This window comes from Porites lutea, chromosome 2 (assembly GCF_958299795.1).
Source record: "Porites lutea chromosome 2, jaPorLute2.1, whole genome shotgun sequence".
In the NCBI taxonomy this organism is placed as follows: domain Eukaryota; kingdom Metazoa; phylum Cnidaria; class Anthozoa; order Scleractinia; family Poritidae; genus Porites; species Porites lutea.
The window spans coordinates 18,496,200-18,512,986 of NC_133202.1; the positions used below are offsets into that span (position 1 = coordinate 18,496,200).

At 39.6% G+C, this 16,787-nt stretch overlaps 1 protein-coding gene across 1 annotated transcript in view; it reads right to left on the minus strand.

The window, feature by feature from the left end:
* Positions 1-16,787, minus strand: part of LOC140927949 (cysteine repeat modular protein A-like) — a 40,655-nt gene that overhangs the window by 2,201 nt on the left and 21,667 nt on the right. Inside the window, exons 3-9 of the mRNA XM_073377657.1 lie at positions 16,203-16,274; positions 15,961-16,032; positions 14,038-14,106; positions 12,934-13,014; positions 12,360-12,535; positions 7,532-7,672; positions 4,318-5,877 (exon numbers count right to left, since the gene is read on the minus strand). Of these exons, the coding sequence (XP_073233758.1) occupies positions 4,318-5,877; positions 7,532-7,672; positions 12,360-12,535; positions 12,934-13,014; positions 14,038-14,106; positions 15,961-16,032; positions 16,203-16,274 (2,171 nt within the window). The remainder of the gene's footprint in view (positions 1-4,317; positions 5,878-7,531; positions 7,673-12,359; positions 12,536-12,933; positions 13,015-14,037; positions 14,107-15,960; positions 16,033-16,202; positions 16,275-16,787) is intronic.

Genomic DNA, 16,787 nt, shown 5'->3' on the forward strand with positions numbered 1-16,787 from the left:
TTTTTGAAACACGTATTCATATACGCAGAGGTATTCGTAGACCCTGCCTTAAACGTCATCAGACTCGGGCTCGTAGGGACCGGTGTGCACGCAGTCCCCCCTCATGAGCTGAGCATCTGTTGGGTACTGGGAATAATAATCGACTATGCAGTCGTTTTTTGCGTCGTCAAGAACTTGTGCAGGAAGCGACTATGTACTTGATTGATTTTTTGTCATTAAACGGGACGCGAAAATTTCACTTGCCACTTTAGCAGCGAGAGCAGTGCAACTGACGATGACGATAAGGACTGAGCTCCTTTCTAATTATTCTCTGTATTAAACGATGAAATAATAGTTGTTAGTACAGAATGAAAGGTGAGAGCGTAATTTGTTTTCAATTTTCACTGGCCTGTACTACGTGAAAAATATTTCGAGTGACACGCTGCCATACGATCACCCAGTTAATACGACCGAATTTGCTTTGGGCTGAACGAAAAAGTCAGTCATTTTCTTTACTTTCATAAGCTTTCAAAAGTAGGTTGAGTTTGATCGTCCGGGTGAACGTAGTCCCGAATAGGACTGTTGTTGTTGACAGTGACTGACGTTTCGACAACCTGTGCGGTAGTCATCTTCACAGTCAAAGTGAGTTGTATCACGTTAGTTGATGGTATTATACTCTGGTTATAGATCTGATTGGTCAATTACGTCGCGATGTTATTGGTCGTCTGTCAGTTAAGCCGTGATGTTATTGGCTATGAAGATTCGTAATCAGTAATTGGTGCGTTTCGATCCGTCTATTGTCACAGTTAAACAGTCGTCTATTGTTAGTCAAATTGTCACTTTTCCAGTCGTTCTCTCGTAGTTAGTTTTGCTTGATCTCGCCAATAAGTCGTTTGTACGGCGCTGGTAACTGTTGGCTACGATTCAGTGGCGTTTGTTCTAGGTTTAATAGTAAACCAGCTGTCTGAAGTAAGACGTTGATAGTAGGCTGAAGAAGACGTTATACATGTCGCAGAGTCCCAGTCAATTTGGTGTTTCGTCTTTAAATGGTGCTCAGCAAAGTGATTGTTGACGTCACCATTCCTCGTCGCGCGTTTCTGTTCGGTCTCTAGCGTGCTTAGGTTTCTGCCAGTTTCACCAATGTAAGAAGCCTGGTAGTCGCAGCATTTGATCTTGTATACTGCTCCCTGTCTGTCCCCCGGTTTGTCTTTGTCCTTGACATTAGTAAGCAGTCGCCGTAAAGTGGTTGTCGGTTTGTGTGCAACACGTATATTGTAAGGTTGTAATGTACGTGCAATAGTTTCAGAGGTGCCTCTGATGTACGGTATAGTCGCTGTCGTAACAGGGCCAGAGTTGGTCTGAGTGTTGGAATCGGTGTTACTGTGACTGTTCCGTCTAACAAAGTCCGTGTTGTAATTGTTATTACTAAAAACGTTGTTGAGATAATCAGTCTCGTCTTGTAGGCTGTCAGGTGAGTCGCAAACTAGTTGCGCTCGTCTCGTCAGAGTCCGGATGGTGGTAGCCTTGTGAGAGGTCGGGTTGTACGAAGACCGGTCTAGTGATCGGTCGGTATGTGTCGGTTTTCTGTAAATAGTCGTTTTTAGTTTGTTGTTGTCGCGAGTGACCAAACAGTCTAGAAAAGGTATCTTACCATTTTCTTCGATCTCCTTGGTGAACTGTATGTCCGCGTTCTGTCTGTTAAGGTGTTCGTGAAAATGCTGAGCACCATTTAAAGACGAAACATCAAATTGACTAGGACTCTGCGACATGTATAACGTATTCTACAGACTACTATCAACGTCTTACTTTAGAAAGCTGGTTTACTAACTTAGAACAAACGCCACTGAATCGTAGCCAACAGTTACCCGCGCCGTAAAAACGACTAATGGACGAGATCAAGCAAAACTAACTACGAGAGAACGACTGGAGAACTGACAATTTGACTAACAATAGACGACTGTTTAACTGTACAATAGACGGATCGAAACGCACCAATTACTGATTACGAGTCTTTATTAACCCGAGATCAGGCGTTATTTTTTTTGCTTCGTTGCTTCCTTGGCTCGAGTGGGAAAAAAATAACGCCTAATAAATTTATTTAACAAGCCATCAACCGCCCCCTAATTTACATAATCTAACGTCTGCTTGACCTGTCATGTTATTAGCCAATCAGCGTTTGCCAGAAGGGAATAAAATTTTGGCGGGAATAATAATGTCTCTTTCGATTGGAAATAAAGTTTAGGGAAAAGAATTGTTTAAGTACGGTCAGATGGCGCTTACTAAGAATAATTTTTTAAATGTTTTTTTTTGTGATGAAATACTGCTAGTTGGAGCTGCTGTACCTTTATTTAACAGCTACAAATAATAAAAATTTACTAGTAAAAGCTCGTTGACTTCGTTCTGTGCCGAAAGCTCTGAGAAAAACATTAGGCTGAAGCACCATGTTTCACGAACTAAAAAGTGTTGTGAAGGCGAAGATCGCTCAGAGTAATTCGTAGGTTTCTGAAGGAGGAATGACAGGAATTACAGTCAAACCTGGTCAAGATTCCATTCATGAATTAATTATTTGAAAAGTGAACCCGTTTGTCGCTTCCGTAACTTGTAGCCAGTATCAAATTGCCTTCAAATGATCGGTGAATTTTTGACTGCAACTTTTAGTATAAGATGAAATGGAAAATATTTCAATGGATGAAATTTCTATTTAGACATTTTTCAAAATGGCAAGAAAACTGAGCCGGCAGAAATTTCATAACGAACTCGCGTGTGTATTAAAATATTTCGCAAGCAAAAATGCAGACTGAAATCAACAACAACTAACGGATGGCGGCGTTTTGGCTAATCGGAACAGCGCAAATCGTCCGTATTGTTTCTTATCCAATCAGAAAAAAGTCCAGGTTCTGGCATTTTTGCATGTGATCTGTGAAAGAAATGTATCATGCCCTCCTCCTGAAAACAGATTACAGAGATAGAGGGAGAGGGCATGATCGCAGGCTAAGTCTTCATAGCCAATAACATCACGGCTTAACTGACAGACGACCAATAACATCGCGACGTAATTGACCAATCAGATCATTAACCAGAGTATAAGACCATCAACTGACGTGATACAACTCACTTTGACTGTGAAGATGACTACCGCACAGGTTGTCGAAACGTCAGTCACTGTCAACAACAACAGTCCTATTCAGGACTACGTTCACCCGGACGATCAAACTCAACCTACTTTTGAAATGACTCTTGGGTTCAAACCTTTCACAGTTCTTCATAACCTTGTTAATACAAACAACTCGTTACCACGACCAAGGAGCAATTTTTGGATTTCCTAATTTTTCAAACAGTGACAAGTCTTATATAAAAGTCGTTAAGTTCAAATAACTAGCAATTATTGAACGAGGCTGGGTATGATGAGTAGAATTATGCAGACCGAGTAGGCCGAGGTGGAAAATAGCCTCCGAGACCATCAACGAATGGCGAATTCGAAATATTTCTAAGTTGTGAACAAGCCTTTCTTCAAATCTTTGGCTTATTTCTCGGCACGGTTTCAAGATATAGAAAGATGTTTTATTCTTGCAGATACTCCTCAAAAAGTTGGTAACATTTTTTCGAGCAATATGGTTTAGGTATTCCCACATTTGTTTCGTTCAGTTTTGGACAGAAATTTTTAAATTTAGCCACAAGTATTTTGTCTTCGGATAGCCATGAACGCCACTTTTTTAGTTCCCATTTAAATAAACTACTAGGTAGTGGCCCCTGGTATGGTATAAAGCCCAAGAGGCCTCGTTTCCAGGCCAACATACCATACTTTTAACATCAAATATACCATCGAATTGATGGTTTATTGCTCGCATCTTCCACTTTTGGTCAACGTCAGTTGGTCATGAATAATTAGCCGGGGGCTTTGAGCCAATCAGAGCGGCGAAATATTTTGGAGGAATGAATGAACAATAATAATAATATGGTTGATACCCTGCAGATCAGTGGTCAGAACTTTTCATCACTCAGTTCAGAAGGCGCAATGTCATAATGCGGCCTACCCACCAATACCGCCACCACTGGGCCACAAACATGATTCTTCTCGTGTTAACAAGAAGGTGCAGGGGGTATGCCCCCGAACCTCCCTCGCCTAGTCGCCCTTGTTTCCTCTTCCTTTGACGTCTCGGTTATCAACACGTCAGGTGCTCAAACACACCTCCTCAAAAAAATTCCTAGCTTTGCCCTGGAACTGTCACAAAGTTGCCCGGTGTGCTAATGACAGTGTGAAATGTATTTAAACCAGATAAAGCACGAAGGTAAAATACTTATAATACTTATGACTTACAGTATATTACCCAAACTTACCAAACACAATGCTTATGACCAAAGCATTGGTCATCAACAGCAAAATACCAAGGGTCCCGTTTTCATTGTTTGCATCTACGTTTCCAGTCACGTCATCTGATGGTATCTTCAGTAGCACTCCAATCGAAAGATTGAATGACGTCACCAGAAGGGACGTCATTTGTAGATAATCCTCAAATCTGTCTGGAATGGGTCGAAATCTCCCATGAAGCATTGCGAAAACACCGGAAATCATTGCAGCAATACCAACTTGCGTACGACTTTCAGATCCCACAAATACCACGCCAGCTGACAGAATAACCTTTCGCGCCATTTCGATACCTTCCCAATACCAGCAGCTTGGCGAGTAGTTCTCGTGTAAAAACAATACTGCCATCGCCATTTGATTCATGTTGCCCTTGGTTTCTGTTGTGGTGAATTTTTTAATTCTCTTCTGAGCTTGGTGATGGTTTTTCCAGACCAGGTATGTCAGAAAGATGGGAAATGCAACCACATATGATAACGATGCATATGCTGCCCACGTGTACTTTTTGTGCTCGTTGGTTCCGCACTCAATAGTGTAGTCAGCTCTCAAGAAAGACGGGCACGTGCTGGATCCTTCAAATGGGCAGAGTTCATGGCAAGAAATAGGAAGAATCTTAAATATGTTGAGACAAGTGGCTGGATAGGCAACAAACAGAAGAAACAACATGACTTTCAGATGAGGCTTTTTGGATTCCATGTCTTCTTTTTTGTCTCTTTGATGTCGTTTCACCTTCACCCAGGCCAACTTTAAAAGGTAGCAGAACAGTGGAAAGATCACTATGCACACGTTTGCCGCCACAGTAAACATGAAATGACTATAAGCATTCATTTTGAAATTTTCTTTCAGACAGGTCGGGGAGACAATCTCCAAAAAGTTAAGTTGAACAAATCTGATGTAATTCTCAAGGACAAATACCTGGGAGGGCCATCTGATGTAAGAAAAAGCTTGCAGAATACCAGCTAGAACTTGGTAAAATCCAATAATAATCTTGACATGAGCAAGGAATATGTCGGCGATCGTGCGCCTTCCTGAAGTGGACAATTTGTTGCTTTTAATAATTACCAAGACAAGGATAAGGATACTTAAGGCCAGCACTCCAAACTGGATCGCAATGAGCTTTTGTGATGGACACTTGTGACAGGATATCGCTCTCTTGTAGTATCCTCGGCGACAGCTGGCACAAAGTGGTCCGGTGTAACTCTCAGCGCATTGTGAGTCAATTCCCCCGATGCAGGAACTTTCTCGTAAGCATTTATAAGCTATTGGTAGCTTACCAACGAACCTTGTTGTTTGTGCGTTGTATTTATCATTTCTAATAGCCAAGTTTGCAATCAAGAGCTTGTAGGTAGATTTACTGTAGTTTCCGTCATGATCAGCCCAATTCCAGTAAAAACCACGTAATAAATTAAGCTTGTCATCGGAGCACTCAACCCCTTTACCAGGGCAAGCTGTGCAAGGTCCAAAACGGTCTAGGCGGTAATGGGCTTTCAAACACCAACATGCTCTAAACCCAGCGAACATTGTCGTATTCGTACCTATAAAAAGCAAAAGTTCATCACTGATAAATGATGTAACAAAACGATGCTAACTTTATCAGCCGGATCGGTTTCATAGTCCTACAGATCGGTTTCATAGATTCCTTTACCTTTACAACTCAGTTGAAATTATGAATTGCCAAACGGCTCATTAATACAAAGGAAAGATCAATGATACATTTTTGAAACATGGCTGACAAAGGAGGACATTCAACCCCTCCTAAAACCCCCAAAGCAGAAAAAATCGATGAAAACCGAATAACCATCATATATACACACTCAGTGATCTTGGTAATTCAAACAATCTGATTGGTTCGCTATCTCGGACTATGACGTTTTAGTAAAATCCAGCTAGTGGTCTATTATCTTGCTGCGTTCTTGGTTGAGCTACTACTAGGCTATATGTTATAGCCCAAAATGCGCCGGCTTTTTAGCGACAAAAAATGGATTAAAGTCTCGCTTTAACCAGCTAAAGTTGTTTTGTCTCGATATTTTTGACCAGCTAGTTGGATTTTACTAAAACAATTATTCCTCTCGCCATCATGGCCCCTAAGTCAATAGCCCATTCGGGCTCGAAGAATAATTGTTAATTAGTATATACGCACTCAGTGATCTTGGTGATTTAAGCAATCTGATTGGTTCGCTATCTCGGACTATTCAACAATATTCACTTGCTAGCGAGTGGATAATGTGTGAGCTCGGTGTTTTTCCCATTTTTTTACGGAACGATCTTTTAAAAGTCGACAAAATCCTAGGGCTGACTTTTTTTAAGGCAAGAAAAGACTTGGAAGGATTCAATACGGCGTTTTTCAATTTACTGTAGCTGAGTTTTGTGCTCACCGGGATTGTTTTGTCTCGATATTTTTGACCAGCTAGTTGGATTTTACTAAAACAATTATTCCTCTCGCCATCATGGCCCCTAAGTCAATAGCCCATTCGGGCTCGAAGAATAATTGTTAAATATTCACCGTGCTAGGCGGTGAATATAAAGCAGAACAAAATCGCTGTCGTGAACTGGGTGTTTTGCCAAAGTTTCATAGTAAAGCCTTTTTGAAAATACACGAATATCCAAGTGCTGATGACTTTGAAGGCAAGAAAAGACTTCATGGTGTTTAAACAGCGTGATCTATTGTGAAGTGGTTTACTGTAGCTGACTTTTTGTACGCTCGAAGTTATGTTTGCCACTACAGAGGAAAACGAGGCCGCTCTGTCACTGTTTTGTGAATTAGGAATTTTCTCGCAAGACCAATTTTGCCTATAAAAAAAATTAATTTATGGAGAAAAGAGGAAGGCAAATATTTTCGAAAATAGTACGTGCCAGCAAGTTGAGATCACTTCGTGTAAATATACTAAAACAATTATTCACCTCAGGCTAGGTTAATATTGTTGAATAATCCCTTCGACTTCGTCTTGGGGATTATTCAACAATATTAACCTAGCCTTCGGCGAATAATTGTTAAATAATGTGATTATCGTAAAGGGCAATTGAAAAAAAGCGTGTAAACGTATTTAATGCTTTGCAGAAAATGTACCTTTAAACAAAATAAAGCAAAGAAAAGACGCAAATATGTAGAAAAAAACTTAAATCGATGGAAAACTGACAACCCTATTGCTTCCTCCTAACAATAACGAGACACTTATATGACGTATTAACCTTCTGGACATGCTTTACAATCCCATGATGCTTTTCCTGGTGCATTTTTTGGGTGGACAAACGTCCCAGCAGGGCAACGCCGACAGCCATTTCCATCAAATGTCAAACCAACTGCTGCAACTGAATCTTGGTAAAACCCACCTAGAATATTAGGACAGATGAATAAATATGACATTTGTTGATCAGCCGCACACTAAAGCCAACTCTAAGTGTTTTTATTGACTCGGATAGGGTTAAATTTGAACGTTGTTCTGCTCAAGAATACTTTTACGTCAGAGCTGCTCCTTAATTTCATCAATAAATATCTTTGTTTCTTTCCAAGCTTGCGAGTGGGCGGAATCCTCCAAATCCTGCAATCTGATTGGTTCCGAGAGCAGGCGGTATTTTACGATCTTGCCTGCTAACCCGGGAGGAATCATTGGCAGCTTCATTCACAAGTTTGTTTGTTGTGTGTGAATGAGCAAAAACTGTCATTTTCAAACCATTTTAAACCATTTTTCTCTTAAAACTTGCGCTATTATTAGCATTAGCTAGGGAAAAGTGAATTTTATTATTCAGACATAAAAATCTGAAGGGAGAATCAAGCAAGTCAGCAAGGAAAACCGCTAAAGTAAAGCAAAGCAGTTGGCTCGTGATGTCACTTCATTAGCTAGCTTTATAACCGCGCTGTAAGTACTGCAATCTTGCTTGTATGCGCCGTTTAGTGAACGTTTTTGCTCTTTTCGTAGTTTTGTTTTCCATTTTTGCTGTATGAATCTAGATTCTACCGTTTTTCATTGAATTTTGCCTCGCGAGTATTCTACTTATCTGAAAAGGTTGTTGTCAATGATTGCATTTAACGTTCAATCTTAAATCACTTTTCCAGCGGTCTGTTATCGCCGTTTTCGTTTCTTTGTTTATAACTTGTTACTCACATCGCCTTCTTTTATTCCAATTCAATTCAAAACCTTAAAATTACAATTTGTAATTAGCTATGTTTACAAAGCCTTCGTGCAGTTTTAATCCCACTCGATTGAACTAATCTTCAAGCAATTTTTGAATTATTCAGCCGAAGAAAATCCTTGCTGTATTTTTTTTCCTAGGACAATAGAAGCTCCTTAATAATGTGACGTTATTAAAGGTTGAAACAAGAGAGAACAAACAAAACGACAAGAAGTTTGATTAAGGATAACAGCTAAAACACGATCGAACATATGGGGAGGAAGCCCGCCCACAAATCATCAATAAGAAGAGTCACGGCTCCATTTTAGTCTCCTGAGGAACACCGGCTAGAGTATCACACCACTGCGAGAAACAAGCGATTACATCACATCTTCCATCTAAGACGGAAATAAGCTTTTTTCTGAAGTAAACGAATTTGATCACCAATTTCAAAAGTCGCAAGTCTTTAAATCGTTCTAGAGGACTTATTTCCCAACCATTTCGAGTCCTCCTCCTCCAGGTGTCGAGGTCTGCGCAGGACTGCTGATCTTAACACTGCGTTGTACTTGGTCAGGGACTGCGTTGTCTCCCTTAAGGCTGATTTCCACTGACGCGTTTTTGCTTGCATTGCCTCTATTTTATTTGCGAATGTAAATTTTACGCACGTACCCACGTAAAAGTTACCCGACATTGGAAATCAACCGTTTTTTTCTCTTTCGGATGTTTCCAGTAGGGGTTCAGTTGGCGCCTATTTTCCCTCAGCTTGCCATCTGAGGGATTCTACGGGGACTGTGTTTGTCAAGAACTGCATCTCCAACTATCTGGAGCATTAACCAAACACTTTCTCAGAGTAAAGTTCTGAAAAGTTCTTGACGAAGTTGCACCTGTCAAAACTGGTCTTTTTTTCTAGCTTCCGGGAAACTGTTCTGTCGTAACTGCTCCATTACATTAAAATAAAAGTTCCGTTGCGATTGGAGGGTTGGGACTCGCGTGCGTATTTTCCTCCCCATCAATTATTCTTCTACGCTGGCCAACTCTTGAGGCGTGTGGCATAGTGGTATGCCGTTCCTCATGATCAATAATGCTGCGTGGATATTCTACTGAAGGTTTAGGGAACTCACACCTGTCTTCATTCAGACTGAGGTTATGCTGCCATCAATTTTGTAGAGTCCCTTTTTGATTTAAAGGGAGGGGGGGGGGGGGTATCCACCTGACCAAGGGCACCCTCAGTTCCCGGTGAGATTCGCTTTTGAAAGTGTTCAGGGACCAAGATTATCCCATTTGGTACTCTTCTGAAGCGGAAAGTTACAAACTGGGGGATAACATGATAGTTTTCTGACTCAGGCGATAGTCTGATTGGCCATATTTTCAACGAACTTGCAAATTCTGATTGATCGACCAAGTTAGCATAGAGTGTAAAGCTTTGTTAAATACACGAAATTACATTCTTACTTTGTCGTTAGCTTCTGGTACTACCACCAATTCCAGCAAACTATCCAGTCAGTTGATGCAACTCGTAAATAACTTGCTCCGTTAGGGAAAGTTCCCGTTTCAAGTGCAGTGGAGAGTTTCGGAAATGTTATTGGTCTGTGGCTTCCAAAGCATCAACCTTTTTGACTATGAAAAGAGCGTCGATTGCTTTAAGACCGTCCACTATAATACCTCCTGCTCCGTTGCCTTTTCTCCTCTCTGAATTTTTCCGTCAAAGACGCATTGGAGGGGGAGTGTTAACTGGGCTAAAGAGGGTCTTACGTGATTTTACGACGATTGGATTGGATTGTAAATCGGGGTTACAGGTGCGTCAGCTGCACAGTGTCAAACTTGGAGGGAAGCTGTGAATTATATATCAAACTGACCAAAAGGTACTCTTTTGGGTTTCAATTTCCACACGAAACATATTTTAGTCAATTTAAAATATGTAGAGTGGTGATACCAGCCAAAGGACTGATGATGGCGGCTAAGACTTTGGCTGTGTTGTAAGGAAGTCCTTCTATGCTGGATATTGTAGGTCCCAGGGTGGCTTTCCTCCTGTGTATTCCATACATTTTCCGGGTTGTCTCTTAGTAGGGTATAGTAGGTTGTAAAGTTTGATCTGAGATGTTATTTTTTTTCTTTCATGATCTCAAGGTGTTTATCAACTTATCCTTGATAGTAGTGGTCGCATGCCACCTCAGAAGTATTGTTTTCAAATAGATATGCCATTTCAATGTCATCCGCTGCTTGTCTAGTACATGTAATAACAGCTGATCTCTCTTTCTTTGCAGGCAGGATATATAAGCTGACATCTTCACTCTCGCTCACGGTGATTCTGCTCACCTGCCCTTCTGAGGCTATCAGCTACCTACTCTCAGATAAAGGCTGCATGCTACATGAGTAAATGCGATGTTATATATTAACAGTTGCATGGGTGGAGTCACATAGTAATTCAGACCCTTCGATGGTTCGATCGTTCACTCTCAACAATATTTCTAATGGGAAGGTTCACAACCCACTTATTTCCATTCAATATTTTATTAGTCTTTTTCTACGTCTCCAAAAGTTGTGGATTACGTCCGTACATTTCCCCAGTGATATCTGAAGAGGTCAAAATTTTCCGGTTGCTGAATTCGTAAAGTTCTTCGAACCAACTTCTAAAGTTATTGAAAGACCGAACAGGCATCAAATAGAATACACGATCGAGCACATGGGATGCTAGCTGGCTTGCAAAGACCGCAAAACCCAATAGCAACTTATAGAGCGTTTTCACTCACATGGCGAGCATCTATGTTAATTTATTGAAACAAAAGAAAATGTTCATATAAGAAAATAGAGTGACTCCTACAGAATTTTCTTGGTACACCAACATGGCCGCTGTTTCATTGTTTTGAAACACCAAACGTTCTATAAGCGATTTCATCAAGTTTACTACCACCGTCAAGATATCATAGTCTGGTAATAGTAAGGTGGTGGTAATATTAAGGAGCTTTTCAGCTAAAACAAATGAAGTGTTGTTTTTTTAGTTGGAGTCGAACGAATGTGGTAAAAGAATCCGCTAAAAGTATAAACTGAGTGCTTGTAACGCGCGCTTGCACTGTTATGTCATATGGTCTTTCACGGAGTGGATAAACATATCACCCCACGTAACGTAATCCAAGATAGTCTTGGACTCGGGATTCCACACTGTAGATTCCGCATTCCTCGTTAGTGGAACTTGGATTCCTGATTCCAATTGTTAGTGGGATTCAGGATTCCTTGAGCTATATCAAAAATTCCAAAGCCCAGAATTCAGCTTCTAAAAGTAAAAATTTCCCAGATTCTGGGATCCGGATTACCCTACATAAAAGTGAAACATACACGACTATTACTGGCAGTACATTAATATCCAATTTTGTTTCACTGAAAAAATGGAGGGCATCATGACTAAAGTATAGCTGTTGGAGCTCACAATTTACCGCCAAATAAAATATTTTAAAAAGAGGCTTAAAGAAGGTTTTGTTTCTTAAACATGACGACCAAGGATTTATGTTAGGGGCACCCAAATAACGAATCTTTCCAAACAAGTCAGAAATGTCTAAAATGGATTTTCAGTCTATGCTTTAGAAGTCTGTTTTGTTAATTTGGAGCTGCCCTAAATATTATCTAGTATCTGTTCGGATGTTTCAGGGGAACTTTGACCGTCTCGAAAGTTTTAGCTTTGGAATAAAATGTGGAAAATCCAATTCCGAAAATCGTAGGGGAGTTAATAGAAAAACTCCGAATAGTTTAGATAATTGGAACGGTTATTCAGAATTTTTAGCCTTTCTAATGCTAAAGAATTTTCTGAGCAATATTTGCTCCTTCCAACAGATAGTCTACTGAAAACAGTCGTTGAGTGCCCCTGTTATGTGAAAAATAAAGACATTTTATGAATTTCGGATGATAATTGTACCTGCTGGACACTGATGGCATCCTGTAGACACACCATCGCCTCGTGAGTAAGTTCCTACGGGGCAAAGATCGCAAAACCAGTCGCTGTTTCTATATTGGCAATGAAATCCATTTTTCTCAAGTACTTCAGCATAAGTCTTGGTTCTTGCTGCAAGTGAAGGTAGATTTCCGGGATATCTAGTAAAGAAAAATTAAAAATAAAACATTCGTTAAACCAAGGCTGTCAACTGATCACATATTAAATCCTCTTCTGAAAAAAACAGCTTCAAAGAATAATACAATTCGTTTCTCTACACAGTCAGCGGTCAGCGATACTGTGCCCTTCTGCCCCTCTCCATTTTTAATTTCTTTGCTAACCTTATATACATGTATTAATATATTGTACAACTGGTGTATTTTTTTATAGAATGGAGTAAATAAAAAAATACAAAAAATACACAATACACGATACAAAGACCAACAGCTATTAGATTTGCTCTTCGTTTGTGATGGCGTTTGATGCCCCTACGTACACCAGGCTGTCTTTGCACTTACTTTAAGATAACAAATTTTATTTCTCAAGGTCATATACTCACATGTAAAGAGTTACGTTGATCCTCTGGAATTCTTTTGCATCGATTGTTAATGACGACAGACCGGTATTTTTGAACAAAATCCTGTAATTTGCATGAAATCAAAGTTATAGCAGACAAAATAATGGCAAACTTAAACGTTTTCCATTCGAACAATGAAAACAGGGCCGTAATTTATAATTTTATTCCACCGAAAGTGGTTCCAGAACCTTAACGAAAGCAGCTGAAACCAATGGACATGCATGTGCAATAAGAAGTCAAGGGTGTGAGTATGAGGTCTAAACCTCTCTGTCGTTTTCTACATCTGAGATGGGAGTGTAAGCAAGTATACGAGATTTTTTCAAATCCTAAGGATGCTACTTAACTGCAAAAAAGACGGAGTTAATTACAAGATTTCTTGCGAACGATTGCTCTACAAACGGATTAAAGAACATGATAGGGATGTACGGCTCTCTTGAACTCAGACCTTAGCCGTTTCTGTTCACGGAAACAAGACGGGGTGCTGGCATTTTCATTTTTTTCTGATAAAGCTGTGGTAATCGTTTTTTTCATATCTCTTGTTAATGGTGACGTAGTTAATGCTCAAACTTGGAAGGTATTGGCCCTGAAAAATCCCAATCGAACTACCTTAAGAAGTACTGCGGGTATCCTATCTTTTATGACCAGAAACGCAATGAACGTTCAACTAATTTGCCTGGGAATGAATGAGTGAGTACATTCTGTTAAACCTCATTGACTTTCTAACACGACGTTTCAGAGTCCACGCCATTGCTGAGTTTTATCAAGATCTTTGCGGCGCTATACAGCGGAAACATTATACAATAATGAAAGCACAAATTATGCTATCACACTGTTAAATCATTGTTTAGTAAGGAAAACCAATGTTATGTTGTCTATCGATGTCTACAAAGTAAGGCAAGATATAATTCAAGGAAGCGTCTTGGGTCCCGTATAAAACCCACATCTAAATCTTTTACACAAAGCTGAATTACTGTATGATTAATCCACAGGCTTAATTCGTGAACTGTTACCTATTTGTCTTTTAATACGGTTTTTTTTTTATTTTCTAATTCAAGAGGCAAGACAATATAAAGAAGACCTACGCACAGTTTTGATAGACGTGCGTGTGGAAACGATCCTGGTTCAAAGAAGGATATTTCGTTGTCAAACAGGTATCTGCAAGAAAAACAGGTTTATTGATATCAACCAAGGTTAGTATTTAGACCTGTCTTGAACCTGTCTCCATCTCAATAGTAGTTTTTTTTTGACATCACCAACAATGTATTCTGCACCGCTGACCCCCTGTTACTATTTATGTTATTTTGTACTGTCCTATTTTTTTCTCTCCAGTTACCTTAGCTATATATCGCATTATTCTTGGCAGGTTCAATAACGCAGAATAGAGACAACATAATTTCAGACAGACGAGATCTGATGCAGTTTAGGAAGAAACTTATTTTTAACATAATTTTTTTAAGATTTGATGAAACATCCAAGACATGATTGATCCTACCACAGTAGGCTTGGCCCATATCGTGGCCTTTGGGTGCGGAATATCGTTTGGATTTGACTTAAATAATGGGGCCCACGTGGCTTTTTAACAGGGAACATTGGTCGAAAAAGCACACTCTATCACTGTAAGCATGACTAACAAGATTTAAGCTCTCCCAACCTTATTGATCTTTTGTCAGCGACTAGACCAAAAGCTGTATTTGGGCCAAAGCGATCAAGTCAAATCAAGTTGGAATACGATTGTAAAAGCAAGAGAACAGATACACCAGTTTATTGAGAAACAAGACCTCCAAGGTGGGGGTTCATTGGTCTGCCAATTTCAGGAAGTACTGATATTCACAGTTTTTCTGGCTTGAGTCTATAGCTACTTCTAACTAGTGGAATTGGATAGAGATATATAATTTTTATAGTTTGCCTTTTGAAACAAGCCCCACTCTGCCCCCCAAAATATAGCAGGAGAGTATAACGTGACTAAATTCGATCTAACGGGAAATAACTAAACATTTTGTCGTCATACACTTATAGAACGTGACAAGGTCAACTTTGGTTGTTTTAAATACTGTTGGATAACAATAATTTACTGTTTCTAAAAAACTCGCAAAGCAAATTAAGTGTCAGTTTCATTTTTGTCGCATATTGCATTTAAAACCCTTCAAAATATCCATTGTTTCCATTTGACGCGGTGATCTATAAATAGTATATTCCTTTCTGTCAAGGAAAGACTTTTTACACGCAGGTAGAAAATTGCAACAAGTTGAAGCTTTCCCCGTGAGGACTGTGGGAGGGCATTATTTCTACAGCTCCCTCGCAGGTTAACTACCTCGTCAAATACTGTAATTAAGTAATCATTCGTGGTAGATATAGGGCCAATAACTCCACGCAATATTTTAATGTTTGTTTCATATCGACTACCAAATCTGTTTGCCATACGACCTGAAGTGATCCGTCCCCTTCCCGAAGAAATCGGCCAAATTGAAGAGGGGATGGGACATGCAAAGCCTTCAGAGAGTTTCTTCCACCATTTTGTCTGGTTGTTCGAAAGGTGGATAGCGCTATCTGATAGATAAATCTTTATCCAGTGAACAGCGCAACTGGTTTCCCAAATACTTAACAGCTGGATAGTGATTTATCCGGTGGATAGCACTATCCATCTTTTGAACAACTAGGGCCTTGACATTTATATAATAATACGAAATGAAATCATAGTTTTCAGGCTCCTTGGTCAGGGGATAGTGGGCCTTTTGCTGGAGAAACTCTGCGGTGACCAAAATTAAGAAACGTGATTGTAATGGCACTGCTCCGTTAGCCATCGGCTAAACAAGACGCGTTAATGAAGTCTCGGGACTGCCTCAGTTTAAAAATGAAGGTAATAACGAAGATGAGTTCACATGGGGTTTTGACAGAGGACTGTCAAAATGGAGGAAACTATCAGCTTAGAAGCTGACAAAAAACAGAGATTGGCAGGTTCAAGTCTTCGTGAGTTTATGATTTAGCTACGTGATTTGACTAAATACTTACAGCGTTTCTAGTCTGGTCAGTGATGAAAAGTCGTCCTTCTTCACTCGCAATAGACGATTGTATTGAAGAAATCTTGACGTATTAATGAAATATAATAAAGAATTTTTAAAATTCTCTTTTCGGTGGATAATATCAATATTTTAATTTTTAATGGCTAATGATATGTTTCAAAGACAAGTTAATAAGTGTTTCTTGATTGACCAAAGAGAAAAGACGTTATTTTTATGGAAAAAGGCTCTCACATTGTCTTTATGGTCCTCAGTCCTTGGAGTGCGTGTGGTTCAATCTCGCTGATGTTGTTGTTATTAAGCGTTCTGATAAATTAAAACAAAGCGGAATACAGTTTTCAAAGCAGTTATAAGAGCAAATGAAAAAAAGTAAACCTTATAAAATAAAAGGTATAAAAGAAAGAAAAACAACTCAAAATAATGTTTCTTAACGACCAGAATTGCATTCTAGAGCTGAAAGGGAAAATAAATAAAAATTATTCACCTCAGTGGAGGTGGCTAGTGGTTAAGGTAGCCAACGACAATGAGGTAAATAATTGTTTTAGTATATACTAAAACAGTGAGATAGTTAAGCACAAAATTGATGATTTTTAACTCATTTACTCACAGGCAGCCCAAACGAAAGGAAATAGGTAGTTCTTAATAGAACTGTTTTGCTATAAAGACTCTAAAAGGTTGAGATTGAAAGCAAAAGGGTTCAATTAAAAAGCAGCGAAAACCAAGAAGAAGGCGAAGGAGACTGCTTGGTCGCTCGGTTGCGTGTCAATAGCCGGGTGCTCGCGTGATTTTTTGGCGCCCTTTGTCACGGTCAAATGCAGG